At 44.6% G+C, this 14,867-nt stretch overlaps 2 protein-coding genes across 3 annotated transcripts; one reads left to right on the top strand and one right to left on the bottom strand.

Annotated features, from left to right (window-relative positions):
• Positions 382-3,580, bottom strand: LOC8081506 (probable serine/threonine-protein kinase PBL10). Of its 2 annotated transcripts, XM_002465439.2 has the most exons (6): positions 3,214-3,577; positions 2,440-2,771; positions 2,219-2,354; positions 1,986-2,128; positions 1,775-1,898; positions 382-1,017 (listed from the first exon to the last, which is right to left on the bottom strand). In XM_002465439.2, the coding sequence occupies exons 1-6, from the start codon at positions 3,281-3,283 to the stop codon at positions 680-682; spliced, it is 1,143 nt and encodes a 380-aa protein (XP_002465484.1). In that variant the 5' UTR covers positions 3,284-3,577; the 3' UTR covers positions 382-679. The 2 variants fall into 2 exon arrangements, with proteins under 2 accessions (XP_002465484.1, XP_021321917.1); XM_021466242.1 differs by having other exon boundaries at positions 1,986-2,354; positions 3,214-3,580.
• On the top strand, positions 12,085-14,847 carry LOC8081505 (probable protein phosphatase 2C 31). Its single transcript, XM_002468057.2, has 4 exons — positions 12,085-13,615; positions 13,709-13,822; positions 14,022-14,289; positions 14,390-14,847. The coding sequence occupies exons 1-4, from the start codon at positions 12,248-12,250 to the stop codon at positions 14,503-14,505; spliced, it is 1,866 nt and encodes a 621-aa protein (XP_002468102.1). The 5' UTR covers positions 12,085-12,247; the 3' UTR covers positions 14,506-14,847.

The raw sequence follows: 14,867 nt of genomic DNA, 5'->3' as shown, positions 1-14,867 counted from the left end.
CTCTGCATGTGCTGATAAATTTTTCAGCGTAGTATGTGTCGGTATGCATCATTTAATGGCAAGCAATTTGCAGAGGCAGTCCTTCAAAAGGCATTTTAAGAGCATCTTTAAGAGTCTTTGCAAATCTCACTCTCTAAATCATGATTTAGAGCCATTTCTGTAAAAACCACTTTTATATTTCTTCGCTCTCCAACAGCTTTTCTATCTCTTGGTGCACTCTAAAGAGCTATTATACTCTTCTATTTTGGCTAGTGAAAAATCCGAAATAGAAAATAGCTATATTTACATAACCATTTAAACAAGTTGTTGGGAGATAACTTTTCACAAAAATATCTATTCTTAGGATTTAGGAAAGATTTAGATAGTCTCTTGGAGTTGCTCTTAACAGTCTCAATTCAACTGGGATTTCGCGGTGATTCGGTGAAGTGGGACAAAATAAACTACCTTTTGCATCTCTGGTACAACGAAGACTACCAAAATATATAAGTACTAGAGACCCAACTTACAACGACGAAGCAACTAGCTGTACACAAAGCAAGGCAATATTATATTCTCTTCACAAGCTACTTAGCCCTTCAAATCCTCATCCATTCTCTGTTTTTACTCCCCTAATAAAATATTACAGGAGGATGCTCCAGACTCCAGAGAGGTAATGGACATCTGTAGCCAGCAATCCTCCCTACTTACTTGCCAGCTTTTTCACTGAGCCCTTGGCTTCTTGAAGATCTTCTAATACAGTCACAACCTGATCCATGCCAGGCCTGCCTCGTGCGTCCATCGACAAGCATTGCAGTGCGAGGGTTGCCATCTTCTGAGCCGCAGGAAGGGAACACTGGGAACCCAGCCGTGAGTCCAGGACATGTATGACCCTCCTCTTGTTGGTGATGTAAGGTCTAGCCCACTCCACCAGATTGTGCTGACCAGGCGGACGGTTCTTGTCCAGAGCACGCTGCCCAGACAGCAACTCCAAAAGAACAACACCATAGCTGTACACATCGCTCTTTGCGGTCAAATGGCCTGTGTACCAAGAGGGTAATCAATATAAGTTGCCGTAAATTATACATATGCATATCATTTGATTTGACTTCTACCATTAGAGCATGTGCGAAAATTTGTAGGTTAAAGAACAAGTTGCAAGCCATTTGACTTGAGTACCACAATTCCTGATTTCATGGTAGTTCGTACATGAAACCAGATGGAGAATTTAGTATATTTTTATGGACTAAACAAAGGTATGGCAACCATAAAGTACCATTCAAGTAGCATAATGTGACCCTTCAATTTTTCTCCTTTACAGGATGGCATACATCATTCACTTAATTCTTTAGTTTTTATATCATAAGGCGCACATGAACGAGATAAGAAATACTAATCTATAAGGATAGTACAGCGACATACTGTGCTTCTTTGGCCCCCACCCCCACCTCATTATATGATATATGAGGTTCTTTAAACAAATGGCCCATCAAAGCACAGTGCAAAACCATGAAATATAAAAAATAAGTAATGAATCTAACTAAATGGCATGGATACAATCAGTATCCTTGTCTTGCAAAATATATGTTTCTCAGCTACAGAGATATGATGGAAGAATAAAAAAGAAAAAATAGAAATAGATACAATGAAATAAATAGATCAATAAAAAAGAAAGAGTTATGATGAAAGAACAAAGTTTCATCTACCCACTTTCTCAGTATAGCCATTATAATGCATCAAAATAACAGTGAAACAGTATGCTATATTATCGGCTGCCAAATCATTTTACAAAGATTACCTGTCGCAAGATATTCAGGGGCAGCATATCCTTGTGTCCCCATGACCCTAGTAGAAACATGACTTTTATCACCAGTTGGACCGTCTTTTGCCAAACCGAAATCAGCCAATTTTGCATTGTATTCCTATAAAAGGTTAAATAAAGAATTTCGAATCTTCAGATAAAAGTTCATTTGAATTATACATAGTGACAGAATGGTTTGCAAGCAGACCGAGTCGAGAAGAATATTGGAGGTCTTGAAATCACGGTAAATGACTTTAGCCTGGTCGCCATGCAGGAAAGCAAGACCTCTGGCAGCTTCAAGCGCAACCTTGATGCGTAAGTTCCATGGGAGCGGTTGGAAGTTCGAGCTCCCTGTAATATCATGGCATTCAGTCCTTTTCATAAAGCAAGAAACCAAGAATGAAGGGATATCACAAAAGAACACTTGAGTTGAGAGCCTACTCCTGAAAAGATGATGCTCCAAGCTCCCTCTTGGCATGTACTCATACACAAGAAGCCGTTGTTCGTCCTCCAAGCAGTAGCCGATAAGTTTCACAAGATTAGGGTGGGATAACTGCCCTAGGTAATTGACCTCAGCCTGCAAAATTATCGCAGATACAAATTAATCAAAGCCACCTAATGACTGAGTCAAACAAACACAACAGGAGTGGAAGGACACCAACCAGCCATTCTCTGTGCCCCTGGAAGCTGTCGAGCTTGAGCTTCTTCACGGCGACAATCATCCCAGTGCCCGGTTTCACAGGCGCAAGCGTGCGCTCATCCATCCATCCCTTGAACACAGAGCCAAAGCCTCCCTCCCCAAGCAGGCTGTCCGGCCTGAAGTTCCTTGTGGAGCCTTTCAGCTCACTGAAGGTGAACTTGCGAACATTCGACGACTCCAGGATCTCTGTCTCCGTACGGGGAGTTGGTGGCACCGACGACGACGAGCCGGACGTCTTGGTACCAAAGGTGCTGGTGTCGGTTGCATTCTTGCTGCTGTTTTTAGAACCGGTCCCTGGATTGCAAGCATCTCTACTAATTTAGCAAGGAAGAAAAAAAGATTGTTCCTCGTGATGCTATACTTCCAGTTCCAGAATCGAAGTGCTAGTTCTACCTCGCAGTGTTACCAACCTGGAGGCGCCCTACTCTCTCCACCTAAAATTGGACAATTCCGCTCACCACCTCTGACTCAATCATCCCGAACTGGACTATTGAATTGTTCTATATTCTACTCTTGGAGGCGCAGAAAACATTGAGTTTTTTTTTTTTTTCAAATCCAGGTCGGCTATTATTTGGTTTTTGAGGCCCCAAGTGCAACAAAACGAATCAGTAAACGCTCCTACTCCTACTCAGTTGAAGGAACAGAAGGTCGTTGCAAGAATCAGAGTTAACAGTTAAGAAGGCGGGCTTAAACATGCTGGCTCTCAGTAACGAGGAAAATGAGATTCTACTCGTACCTGACGAATTGGGGGCACTGAAGGAAGGGTTGATCTCAGCGTTCCCCTCCACGCCGGCGCAGTTCCCCATCAGGAACAAATTGAGATGCCCAAACACGAACGAGGCGGCAGCGCGCGTTCGGTGCTCCCCGCTGGATTCCACCGAGCTCAGCTCTCGCGGCAGCCAGCGCGCGGGGAAGGAGCTAGAGGCAGCTGAACGCCTGGGTTTGTTTGCCTCGTGGTGTCACCTTTGGCTGCTCTGCTGGGTCGGAAGGAGATGTAGAATCATGGCGGCTGCTGCTGCTGTGCTGGCCCGGCTGGCTCTGCCTGCCTGCGGGCGAGGGTGGTGGAGCCGTGGAGGGAGGTGGTGGTGGGAGCCGTGGGGTCCGTTAGCTCATTAATGGACGGCGACGGCCAAGGCCGCCTTTCCGTCTCGTCTCCCACTTCTCTTTTCTACCCCTGTACAATTTTTTTCTTCCATGCGCTTCACGCCTTCGCCTCCTCAAGTCTTCAGGTTTAGGAATTAGGAGTACCAAAAATTTGATTTGTTCCATCCGAAATTGTATGATGCCACCGATTCAACGTTCATTCAGTTTTTGGGTTACGACTGTGTCAGAGAATGTTCTGCTGATCTTGGGCCTTGTTTACTTCCAAAACTTTTTGCAAAATATGAATAGTAACACTTTCGTTTGTATTTGACAAATATTGTCCAATTACAGACTAACTAGGCTCAAAAGATTCGTCTCGTCAATTCCGACCAAACTGTGCAATTAATTTTTATTTTCATCTATATTTAATACTCCATGCATACGTCTAAAGATTCGATGTGACGGTGAATCTAAAAATTTTGCACTAAACAAGGCCTTTTAAAAACTCACACGCGGTCTTGTATGTGGGCCAATGTGTTCATTTCAAGCCAAGACTCTAGACTAACGGTATTTGCTAGCGTGTGCAACCTTGAGGTAAAATGCCTAAAGTTCAGATCGTGGTGAAATGCTTAAAGTCCATATGAGTGTATGGATATATAAACGTCTACTATACGTGTCTTGAAGGAAAAGAGCTTCGAAGAGACTTTCACTTTTAGTATATGGTTATCAATAGTTAGACCGCATAAATGGTTTCGCTTTTCCTTTTTGAAAAACAGGCACACCGCTCTTAGCGAAACATTGTACCTAGAAGCCCCATTTAGAATATATATATTTATACTAAAATTGACCCCTTTTCCTTGGTTATTTCACCCTATCCAAACAACATATTATTTAGGGTGAAACATTAGAAAGTTCAAGACATGAGGAAGTACATTGTCACACATTTGGTCTATAATTGGTCTTATTATGCAAAGTTTTGTAGGGCTTTTGTAAAGCATTTGTCTTCGTAAGCTAAAATTTAGGACTATGAAATGAAAACGGTACAGATGTTTTCCGACCATATTCAAGACCGAATTTATTTAGAGAGGTTCAGATCTGTCCGTATCCGAGTCTGAATATTCAACATTCGATACTTTATCCGTATTTAAATACTTAAATTGTATATTTATGATGTTGACATCCAATCGTATCTTATCCGACATGATTGACATTATCCGTATTCGAATCCTAATCTGACCAGAAATATGAAAAAAAAAATATAATATCAGTGATATCCGTCCATATTTGATTCGTTTTCATCCCTTATGCCCCTATATGAGTTTGTGATTGTGATTATCATACTACTTTTGGTCTATGCACAAGTTAATAATTGTGAGTCATTATAAAAGTATAAGGCCGTGTTTAGATCCAAAAACTTTTTGGATTTTGACACTGTAGCACTTTCGTTTTTATTTGACAAACATTATCCAATCATGGAGTAAATAGACTTAAAAGATTCGTCTCGTGATTTACAGATAAACTGTGCAATTAGTTATCTTTTTTATCTATATTTAATGTTCCATGCATGTGCCGTAAGATTCAATGTGATGGAAAATCTTGTAAAGTTTTGGGTTTTTGGGTGCATCTAAACAAAGCCTAACTAATTGTACAAGTTGTTCATTAAACTGATTGTATTCCACAACAACACCTCTAATAAAAACATAAATCACCCGATCTCATTGGTTTTATGTGGTCTTTAGCTTAAGTAACTTGAAACAAAAATTCTTCCTAAAAAACTTGAAACGAATATATATATGAACGTTTTATTCCAAGCTGGACAGCTACAGCTGCGCTCTTTTGGCTTTAATGATGTACATCCATACACATGTATGTTTCCATAATACAACATCCAACAACACACATATCAGAAAAAGAAGACGACGCAACGCAATCACAGATCCAGCGAATAAACAGTAGTACGGCTATTATAGTGCCCCCCGCGCCACAAATTCGTGCAAAACAGCGCGCGATAGGGATGTGTCGTAGTCGTAGGCCCCGGCCGGTGCTGCACCTGTTTGACTAGAGAGGCTCAGCTAGGTTGGAAGTGGCGGTGGTTGGGGATTGCTTTGCTTGCTTGCTTGGAATTTAGCTCGTGCCGATGCCGTGCCTTGCCACACCCCCAACTCCCCAAGTCCAGCCAGCGAATCACATCGGAAACCTCCTTGCCGTGCCGATCGGCGATCACCAATTCGGCCACCCCACGACTCGGCCTCACCCTCACCCGCGCCCGCGCTGTTTGTTTGTTCGTTTGTTCGCTGCTCGCCACCTACGCGCGACTCACTCGAGCGCCCGCACCGGTATGCCCCGACGAGTCTTCGCGGTCGCGCCCGCGCCGAACCGGGGAGCGCGCGCGGAAGTCGCCGCAGAAACGTCACGCGCCGCGCCATCGCGGGCAAGTGGTGATGCGGTGTAGTGGCCGAGGGAAGCGATCTCCAATCTCCTCCCTAGCTCACTAGTCACTAGCTGTGACGAATTCGGGGCGTCCCTTTCGATGGAGCTGGAGCCTGGAGGCCGGAGGCCGGAGCCGGAGGGGAGTCGTCCACTGAAGTGCAGGATTTGTTGATGTCTGAATTTTGCCGATTATTTGTATGGGGGAAAATCGGAAACGTGTTGGTATACGCGAGCGTACGGTGTCCTGTACCCAGCCATGGCAGGTGCTCCTAAGCTTCGAAGAGTAGCAATATATCCTATTTCCGTTCCACGCTGACGACAGAAAAAAAAAATACCCGTTATGTGAGTCTTGCTTCCACAGCTACCACATGCACGTAGTTGGCGACAGGTACGGTCTCTCGTACCAGTCCATTTCCTGGCTTATATCTATCTCATCCGAGAGGACTGATTTGCCACCGTGCGGCCGGATTTTGTGGGAAACCGATCCGTCGTCATGGATAATCGGAGGGAAACAACGGCCTCTGAACGACTCAACAACACAGTGCGAGATTAGACGGCGAACAGCTCCGATACAACTTGCATTGCCATCCCTCGCCAGAAAAGAAAAGGCCATGGCGCACATGAAGCGTAGCATCGATATCCAGACAACGAGACTAGAAAACGAGAGCAGTTAATTCGGGGTGCCCCACCCCGACGACCCCATCGTCCGGAGTCGGGGCGCACCGCGCACGGGCTAGTAACGACCACCGGCGGGAAGGCAGCGGCAGACAGGCAAGTAGCCAACACTGCTCTGCCCGACTGCCTCTCGGGCGAGGATACCGGCCGGGTCAAGACGGGGGCGCCTCGCGTCCGCCGGCCGGGTCAGGACGCGCTAGCTGCCACATCGGAGTTGCTTTCGGGCAGGAAAGGGACGGATGAGCTGAGCCCCAGCTCGCCACAAGCGAACAATGCTACAAGCCGTGTCGAAAATTCTGCTGCTGATATACGTCGATTGGCAGAGATCACCGGACTGACGCATTCCATTTGCGCGTCATGTATCTCTCGAGCGGGTCAGCCACGTACGTGCTCGTGTAGAGGAACAGGTTGATGCATAACGTCGACAGAATCCCACATATTCCTGACACTCGTCGCTGTAGCTTACGATAACAACGATCATCCAAAGGCCATTTAGCTTGGTTGGCGATGGTGTGGCTGTGAGAGTGAGTCTGGCCGCGCACCACAAAAAAGCGTGACAACCGGGCAGTTTTAATTTGACTCCGGGGAAAACCGCTCTTCGAGAGACACAGCGCCGACGGCAGCGACGGCCGACGGCGACAGGTGACGCCGACGCTCTCCTTACCAGAAAGGGCACTAGCGGGCACCGTTGACTCGTGCACTGCTCCCGCACGGCATGCGTATTCCTGGACAACGCAAAGGTAGAGACTTGAAAATTGGGAAGGCCTGTCGGAAGCATTGGCCCAGAAATAACAAAATACTGGGGCTTCAAAGTTCGCTTTCGGCTTTGGGCTAACTTCCAGCGGGAAAGACGCACGGGCCGATTGCCAAAAGAGGCCGCCGTGCTGGCGAAGTCTGCGATTGTTTTATTCTTTTCTATTTTTACTATTTCTTTTTTTGGCGGAAAATAATTGTCCCAACAAAAAGGACTGTATATTTTTCTAAAAAACAAAAAAGGACTGTATGTTTAGATTTCCGTTGCCAGTTTCTGTTTGGCAGGACTCCTTAGAGCATTCTCTATGATAATCACTCCTCTACATCAAAACAACAAAACTTTACATGGATTCGTTTTGTTTTCAATAATCATGCTAGAATGAATTCTCGCATGCTCCCCATCCTGCTCTCCATCAGAATCAGTTATCTATGAATCAAGGTAGCTAGAACTAAAAAATCAGGGAGTGGCCAAATAGGCATATGGCGATATCAACATACTACCACCGATAGAATTTCCCGTACCACCCACCTACTTGAATGGCAGAGTTTCTTTGTTCTAGACAATATGACTAAAAATTGTCTCATATGAATTTGGATGAAAATAAAACTTATATAAAATTTATAGAACCTGAAAACTTCTACAATTTTTCTATGTGAAACCATATTGGTGCCAAAATAAATCAATCTAAGATATGAATCATGTATTGAATATCTCAACACCAATATGGTCTCAAACAAAATTGTTGTGAACTATGAAGTTATATATCGTGTTGAGAGCTATAACATTGATATAAATTTTACTTTTAGCATAACTAGAAGCATACCCCGCACGCGTTACTGCAAAAACTAGGGATGATTTAGAATGTTATAAATTAATGTTAGTGGATTGTTGGCATGACAACGTGGATTGCAAAATACTTGTGTGTTTTGCTGACGTGAGCATCACAATTGCATATGCTAGTGAGTTCTAATTGCATATATTGCATCTGAAGCGGACTACTTGCTTTGAGACATATCGCTAGTGGGGTTTAGAATTATAGAATATAGAGATAGAGATAGACATTAATGTTAGTGAATTGTGTGGCATGTTGACGTGGATAACAAAATGCTTTTGTGTATTGATGACATAGACATCGCAATGAGTTTTAATTGCATATGGTAGTGCATCGATGAGGTGGACAATTTGCATGTTGAGACATATCGCTAGTGGGATTTAGAAATATTAGATATATATAAAGAATTAAAGATAGAGATAGAAATAGAGGGATAGATAATGTATGAAACTAATATGTAGAGATAAAGATGGAGATAGAGATAGAGACAAATTTATAATTTATAATTTTAAAATTATTTTTTATATGACCTCATACGAAGATAAAATTTATATGAAAACAGCAACTCTTGACGAGATAGAGTTTTTTCATTTGAAGTCATATTAATGCCGAAATCATCGATACGAGCATAGAATGCCCGAAAAAAGGAATGTTAATGGGCCCTATACTCACTATTTAGAATTCAGATCCTCATTATGAGAATGAGATAGTATGGAAATGTTTTGTTGGGATAGTTAATTTAAAAACGAATTCTAAATAAAATAAAAAAAACTATAAATTATAAATCTGCCTCACCACCAGGGTAAAGCCGTCCTCGGCCCATGCATCCTCGCTGTGACGGAGGCCGATAAAAAAAACGGAACCATGTGTGGCGGCACGGCACCGCCGCACGGCGCGGCAGGCGCGGGCGGGTTGCGTGCGCAGACCTCGGACGGAGGCGTCACGCGGAGTCGTCACTAGGGGCGCAGCCGCACAGGCCCCATGGGCGGGCGGCCGCCGCTGGCCCGCCTTGCGTGCGCGCGGCTCGATGGGCGCAGACCCGCAGTCACTCAAGCGGGACTGCGCGGGAGACCCCGACGCTGTGGCCGGTGCCCGATGGCAGTTTGCCAGTTTCGTTGGCATTGGCACGTCACCTCTGGGCCTAGTTTAGTTCCCTAAAATTTTATAAAATTTTTTCTAATTTTCCATCATATTAAATCTTACGGCACATGTATGAAGTATTTAATATAGATAAAATAATAATTAATTATACAGTTTGTCTTTAATTTGCGAGACGAATCTTTTAAGCCAAGTTAATCCATAATTCGATAAAATTTGTCAAATACAAACGAAAATACTACAGTATCTATTTAAAAAAAATGGAACTAAGGCTGCGCGGCGGGCCTAGCCGCCTACACCTAGGCCTAGTTCACCCCAAAAACCAAAAACTTTTCAAGATTCCTCGTCACATCGAATCTTGCGGCACATGCATGAAGCACTAAATATAAACAAAAACAAAAATTAATTGTACAGTTTACCTGTAAATCGCGAGATGAATCTTTTAAATCTAATTAATCCATGATTAGACAATATTTGTCAAATAAAAGCAAAAGTGCTACAGTACCGAAAACTTTTTAGTTTTCGTAACTAAACAAGGCCCTACGTATAAGTGTGTCACTCGTCATCATATCCCCAAGGTATGCTTCAATCTCGTGTCATAATAAATATAATATATATGTTCTTTGGATACGACTATACTAATAGTGTGAATTATATGTTATTTACATGTATTAACAAAATGAGAATCTATATAACAGTCAAAATCATGAAAGTTCGAAACCAGGTTCAAGTAGGTAAGATAATACTAACAAGAACAAAAAAACCAATATTTTCCACCAAGTATGAGCCCAACAAGAATTGCTTAGACTGAAGCCAGTTCTAGTTTTGGGTTGTTGGCGGGGTTTAGAAATAAACATTCAAACTGAATGATAGCAATTCTTGATGCTTAAGACCTAAATAATAAACCTAAATGCTATTACTTCACGCCATGGCTACATGCATAGAGAGTTTAGGTAATAGTCACACAAATGTAACTCCCTCATGGTAGCAATAGCTATATTAGTGGTAACCTTTAATTATAGAAAATATGTTACTTGATGTTATTAGAGTGCAAAACCCTTGCTCTCATAATTTGCATGTAGGTTGGCCAGATGGCATATCTCCTACCGATTGAACATATGGTTTATCGTCCTAAGTGCCAAACTTTGGCGTGTACTAAGTTCCTAAGAGTTGAATCGTTGTGCTGCACCTAGATATAAGTGTGTCATCGTCATCATATCGCAAGATATGATTCAATCTTGTGTCATAATAAATTTAACATATCTATTCTTTGGAAACGACTAAACTAATAGTATGAATTATACGTTACTCACATGTATTAATAAATTCAACATATCTGTTCTTTGGATACGACTACACTAATAGTGTGAATTGTACGTTATTCACATATACTAATAAATTCAACATATCTATTCTTTGGATACGACTATACTAATATCATGAATTCTATGTTATTCACATGTATTAATACATTTAACATATTTGTTCTTTGGATACGCCCACACTAATAGTGTGAATTATACGTTATTCACATGTATTAACAAAATGGAAATCTATAGCAATGAAAATCATGAAAGTTCAAATCCGGATTCAAGTAGGTAAGATAACACTAACAAGAACAGATGTTTCCACTAAGTATGAGTCCAACAGGAATTGCTTAGATTGAAGCCAACTCTAGTTTTGGGTTGTTATTGGTGTTTAGAAATAAAGATTAAAATCGAATGATAGCAATTCTAGATGCTTGAGGCCTAAATATAAACCTAAATGCTAGTACTTCAAGCTATGGCTACATGCATAGAAAGTTTAGGTAAGAGTCACACAAATGTAACCCCCTCATCTTAACGATAGAAAACCTGTTATTTGATGTTATTAGAGTGTAAAACCCTTGCTCTCACCAATTACTAATTTTTTAAACAAAAGTAATAATGCCTTGACATAAAAATGTGTGTTAGCTGTTAGTATTAGTGCGCAAGATGGCACCTCATTTGCTAAGACAAAAAGGGATACTCCACATACCAAGCATGATCTTGTATTAGGGATGCGTTGTACACAACTTTACTAACATTGGCTCAACTAACTATTCGACATAGGTCGATACATTGCTCGTTGTAAATTCTATGCAATGTATGTAACATAAAAAGCTATACTATACTATAATATGCATATATCACATTAATCATCCATGAGAATGCGCACCGCTTAACTGGTAACCTATTTATCATCCCCCCGTTGTCGTGTATTATAAGTTCCTAAAAGTGAAACCGGCATGTCTGCAGTCGGCGCCTACACTAGACATGCGTGCACCGATCAACATCATATCTTCAAGATATGGAATAATTAATTTTCTCAATGAATACAACCGCAAAGATTTATTGAGTGTGCTCATGGCTTTGCCGCTCTTCATCCCTCGGCTCAGGCCTATATAAGCGAGAACCGAAGCCTGTTTGATTCATCCCAGAGCCTTCAGTGCCTTAGAAATCCCATCCACAAGAATTGGATAGTGTTGTGGGAACTGAAGCCTCAATGCGTTCAATTGGATAGTGTTGTGGGAACTGAAGCCTCAATGCGTTCGGTAGCCTATGAACCCTTCCATGAGAATTAGATAGTGTTGTCGGAACTGAAGTCTCATCACCTTTCATGAGCTTACATGCCCTTCCATGAGAACCGAGAAGAGCACGTAGAGAAACCACGGTGTTTTAGCTTTGGGTACACCAAGCAAGAGCGTCACCATTCAGTCGAAGGTGGGCCAACCCCTCATCGCATCGCATCTCTCGACACCAACTATAGTCAACTCCAATAAACAAACCATTTTCTCCCATACACTACCTCTTTCCTAGGTAAACTCATCCATCCTCTTCACTCCACCGATTCCAAAAATCCAAAGCCCAAGAAAACAAAATGGGCAATGGCATCACCAAGAACCCATGCTTCTCCAGTGACCCGTATGCCGCCGCCGTTGCATCGGACCCGCTCCCAGATGACAGCCATGGTCACTCCTTCGCCTACGTGCCATCGAGCGCCGCCTTCGACCAGACCGTGATGGCTACTGCGACGTCATCGGAGTCATCGTTCTTCTCTTTGTCCGGCGCTGCCATCAGCGCCAATCCAACGACGTTGGCGTCGATGCCTTCATTTCGACTCTACAATGAGATGACGTGGCCACCATCAACCGCGTGCACGTTCGAGAGCTCACGGTCCTTCACTGTCTTTCCACTCCAGGCGGCGCTACATCAGCTCTCCATGTCAGGGCCGGTCCCATTCACATCCGGCCGGTCATCAGATACATCAGGCTCAATGTCGACCACCCCAAACTCACCATTCATGTCAGGTCCACTTGACCGTTTCTCGGCCACCTCCTCGTCCATGGCCGTGGGGGTCCAGCCGAGCGTTTCTCGGCTCATCGCTGATCGCCGCACCACGCGCTCCCATCTCCATGATGAGCGATCCCTGCTACGGTTCTTCGTGAGAACCGCCTCCAAACTCCAACTCGGGTCACCACGCGATGGCTACCGGCCACAAGAACAACCCGCTCAGCCAAAAAAGGTCTCCTTTAGCGATAGCGACTACCGCTCGCCGTCGAACAACAATGTGGAGTGGGCTCAGGGCATAGCCGGCGAGGACCGCTTCCACATCGCGGTGTCCGAGGAGCACGACTGGGTGTTCGTCGGAATCTATGATGGTTTCAACGGCCCCGATGCGACCGATTACCTCTTCGCTAACCTCTATGTCGCGGTACATAGCGAGCTCAAGGGCGTGCTCTGGGATGACATCCAAGTTGGTGACGGTGCCAGGTGCAGTCAACAAGAAGTGACCACAGGCAATGCTGAATGCCTCTCTTTTGCTGAGGCTGACGGCGACAGCTCGGAGGCTAAGCGCAAACAGACTGAAGTGCCCATGTTAGGCAACAAAGCCACGCCGGTGCACCGCGATGTCATGAGGGCGTTGGCGCGGGCACTGAAGAAGACGGAGGATGCGTTCTTTGCGGCGGCAGAGGAACATGCGGCCGAGAGCCCAGAGCTAGGGTTGATGGGCTCTTGCGTTCTGGTCATGGTGATGAAGGGCACAGACATTTACGTGATGAACGTCGGGGACAGCCGTGCCGTGCTGGCACGGAGGCCGGAGCCTGACCTAAAGAACGTCCTCGGCAAGGCGTCGCAGGACCTGCAGCAGTTCAAGTCCGAGATCATGCGTGAGCTGGAGGCGCATGACATGGACGGCCTGCAAGCCGTGCAGCTCACCACAGAGCATAGCACCGCGGTCCAAGAGGTACGCCATCTTCCCCTCCTTTGCTCATCTCCTCTCCTATTCAGAACTTCAATTATGACTAATTACGCTCGTCGGAATTTTGGGATGGTGCAGGAGGTGTTAAGGATCAAAGGCCAACATCTGAATGACCGGAACGCCATAGTCAATGGCAGGGTCAAGGGGAAGATCAACGTTACCAGAGCGTTTGGGGTCGCCTACCTGAAGCAGGTAACTTCGGTTCTACTAGTATTTCTTTTTCAGTGCACATATACTCAAGTACATTTATGTTGTCGGTTAGGCTTCTGCGTTTAAAGATATGCATTTCTTCTGAACATGTTCTGTGCATTGTGTTGTTATAGTCACAGTCTAGGACTAGAACAAAAGATTCTGTCGATGTTCGTTAATTTTTTTTATCTGGTACTGGCAGCCCAAGTGGAACAGCAGGCTTCTTGAAGCCTTCAAGATCAACTATATCGGCACAGAGCCATACGTGACCTGCACGCCATCGTTGTGCCACCACCGCATCGTCAGCTCGCGGGACAAGTTCCTGGTGCTATCCTCCGACGGGCTGTACGAGTTCTTCACCAACAAGGAGGTGGTGGACCAGGTGGAGGCGTTCACTGCCGCAGAGCCCGACGGCGACCCCGCGCATCACCTCGTCGGGGAGCTCGTGCACCGCGCCGCCAGGAAGGCCGGTGAGTAACCCACCCTCCCTCCCCTCTAATCTCTACGTACAGGGCAGGCTGGGCAGCACGATCAGAACTGTTTCTCGTTCTCATTTTTGTTGCGTTGCAGGCATGGATACGCGCCGGCTGCTGGCCATCCGGCGCGGCGACAGGAGGCACTACCATGACGACGTCTCCATCATCGTCATCTCGTTCCATGGACGGATCTGGAGGTCGTCTGTCTAGGCGTGTCTGAGTGTGACGACGAGGTTTCAGAGGTCCAAGGCGTCCTCGTAGTTCAGATGCGAAGATATGGATGAGGCGAGGGTCGATAGGCTCAAGGGCGAGGGCACGCAGCGCTGCCATGAGCTGCCTTCAGTGTCCAGCTATTGTTTTTTTTACCTTATATACTAGTACTAGTAGAAACCATGTTCGTTCTTGCCAAAACTGTTGTACACAGTTCCGCAATACGAACTCTATAGCTAATTAGCTAGGCTTATAGTAATCCCCAAAGAAAAGAAGAAGAGTATGCAATTAGGGGAAGGGGGTAATAGTATATTTAATAGTAAGTAGTAACTGCTGTGTCGGTGTGTATCGCTCTCAGTCTC

This window comes from Sorghum bicolor, chromosome 1 (genome assembly GCF_000003195.3).
Source record: "Sorghum bicolor cultivar BTx623 chromosome 1, Sorghum_bicolor_NCBIv3, whole genome shotgun sequence".
In the NCBI taxonomy this organism is placed as follows: domain Eukaryota; kingdom Viridiplantae; phylum Streptophyta; class Magnoliopsida; order Poales; family Poaceae; genus Sorghum; species Sorghum bicolor.
Note: the sequence above shows the minus strand (reverse complement) of the source record. Positions and strands in the feature narration are given on the sequence as shown.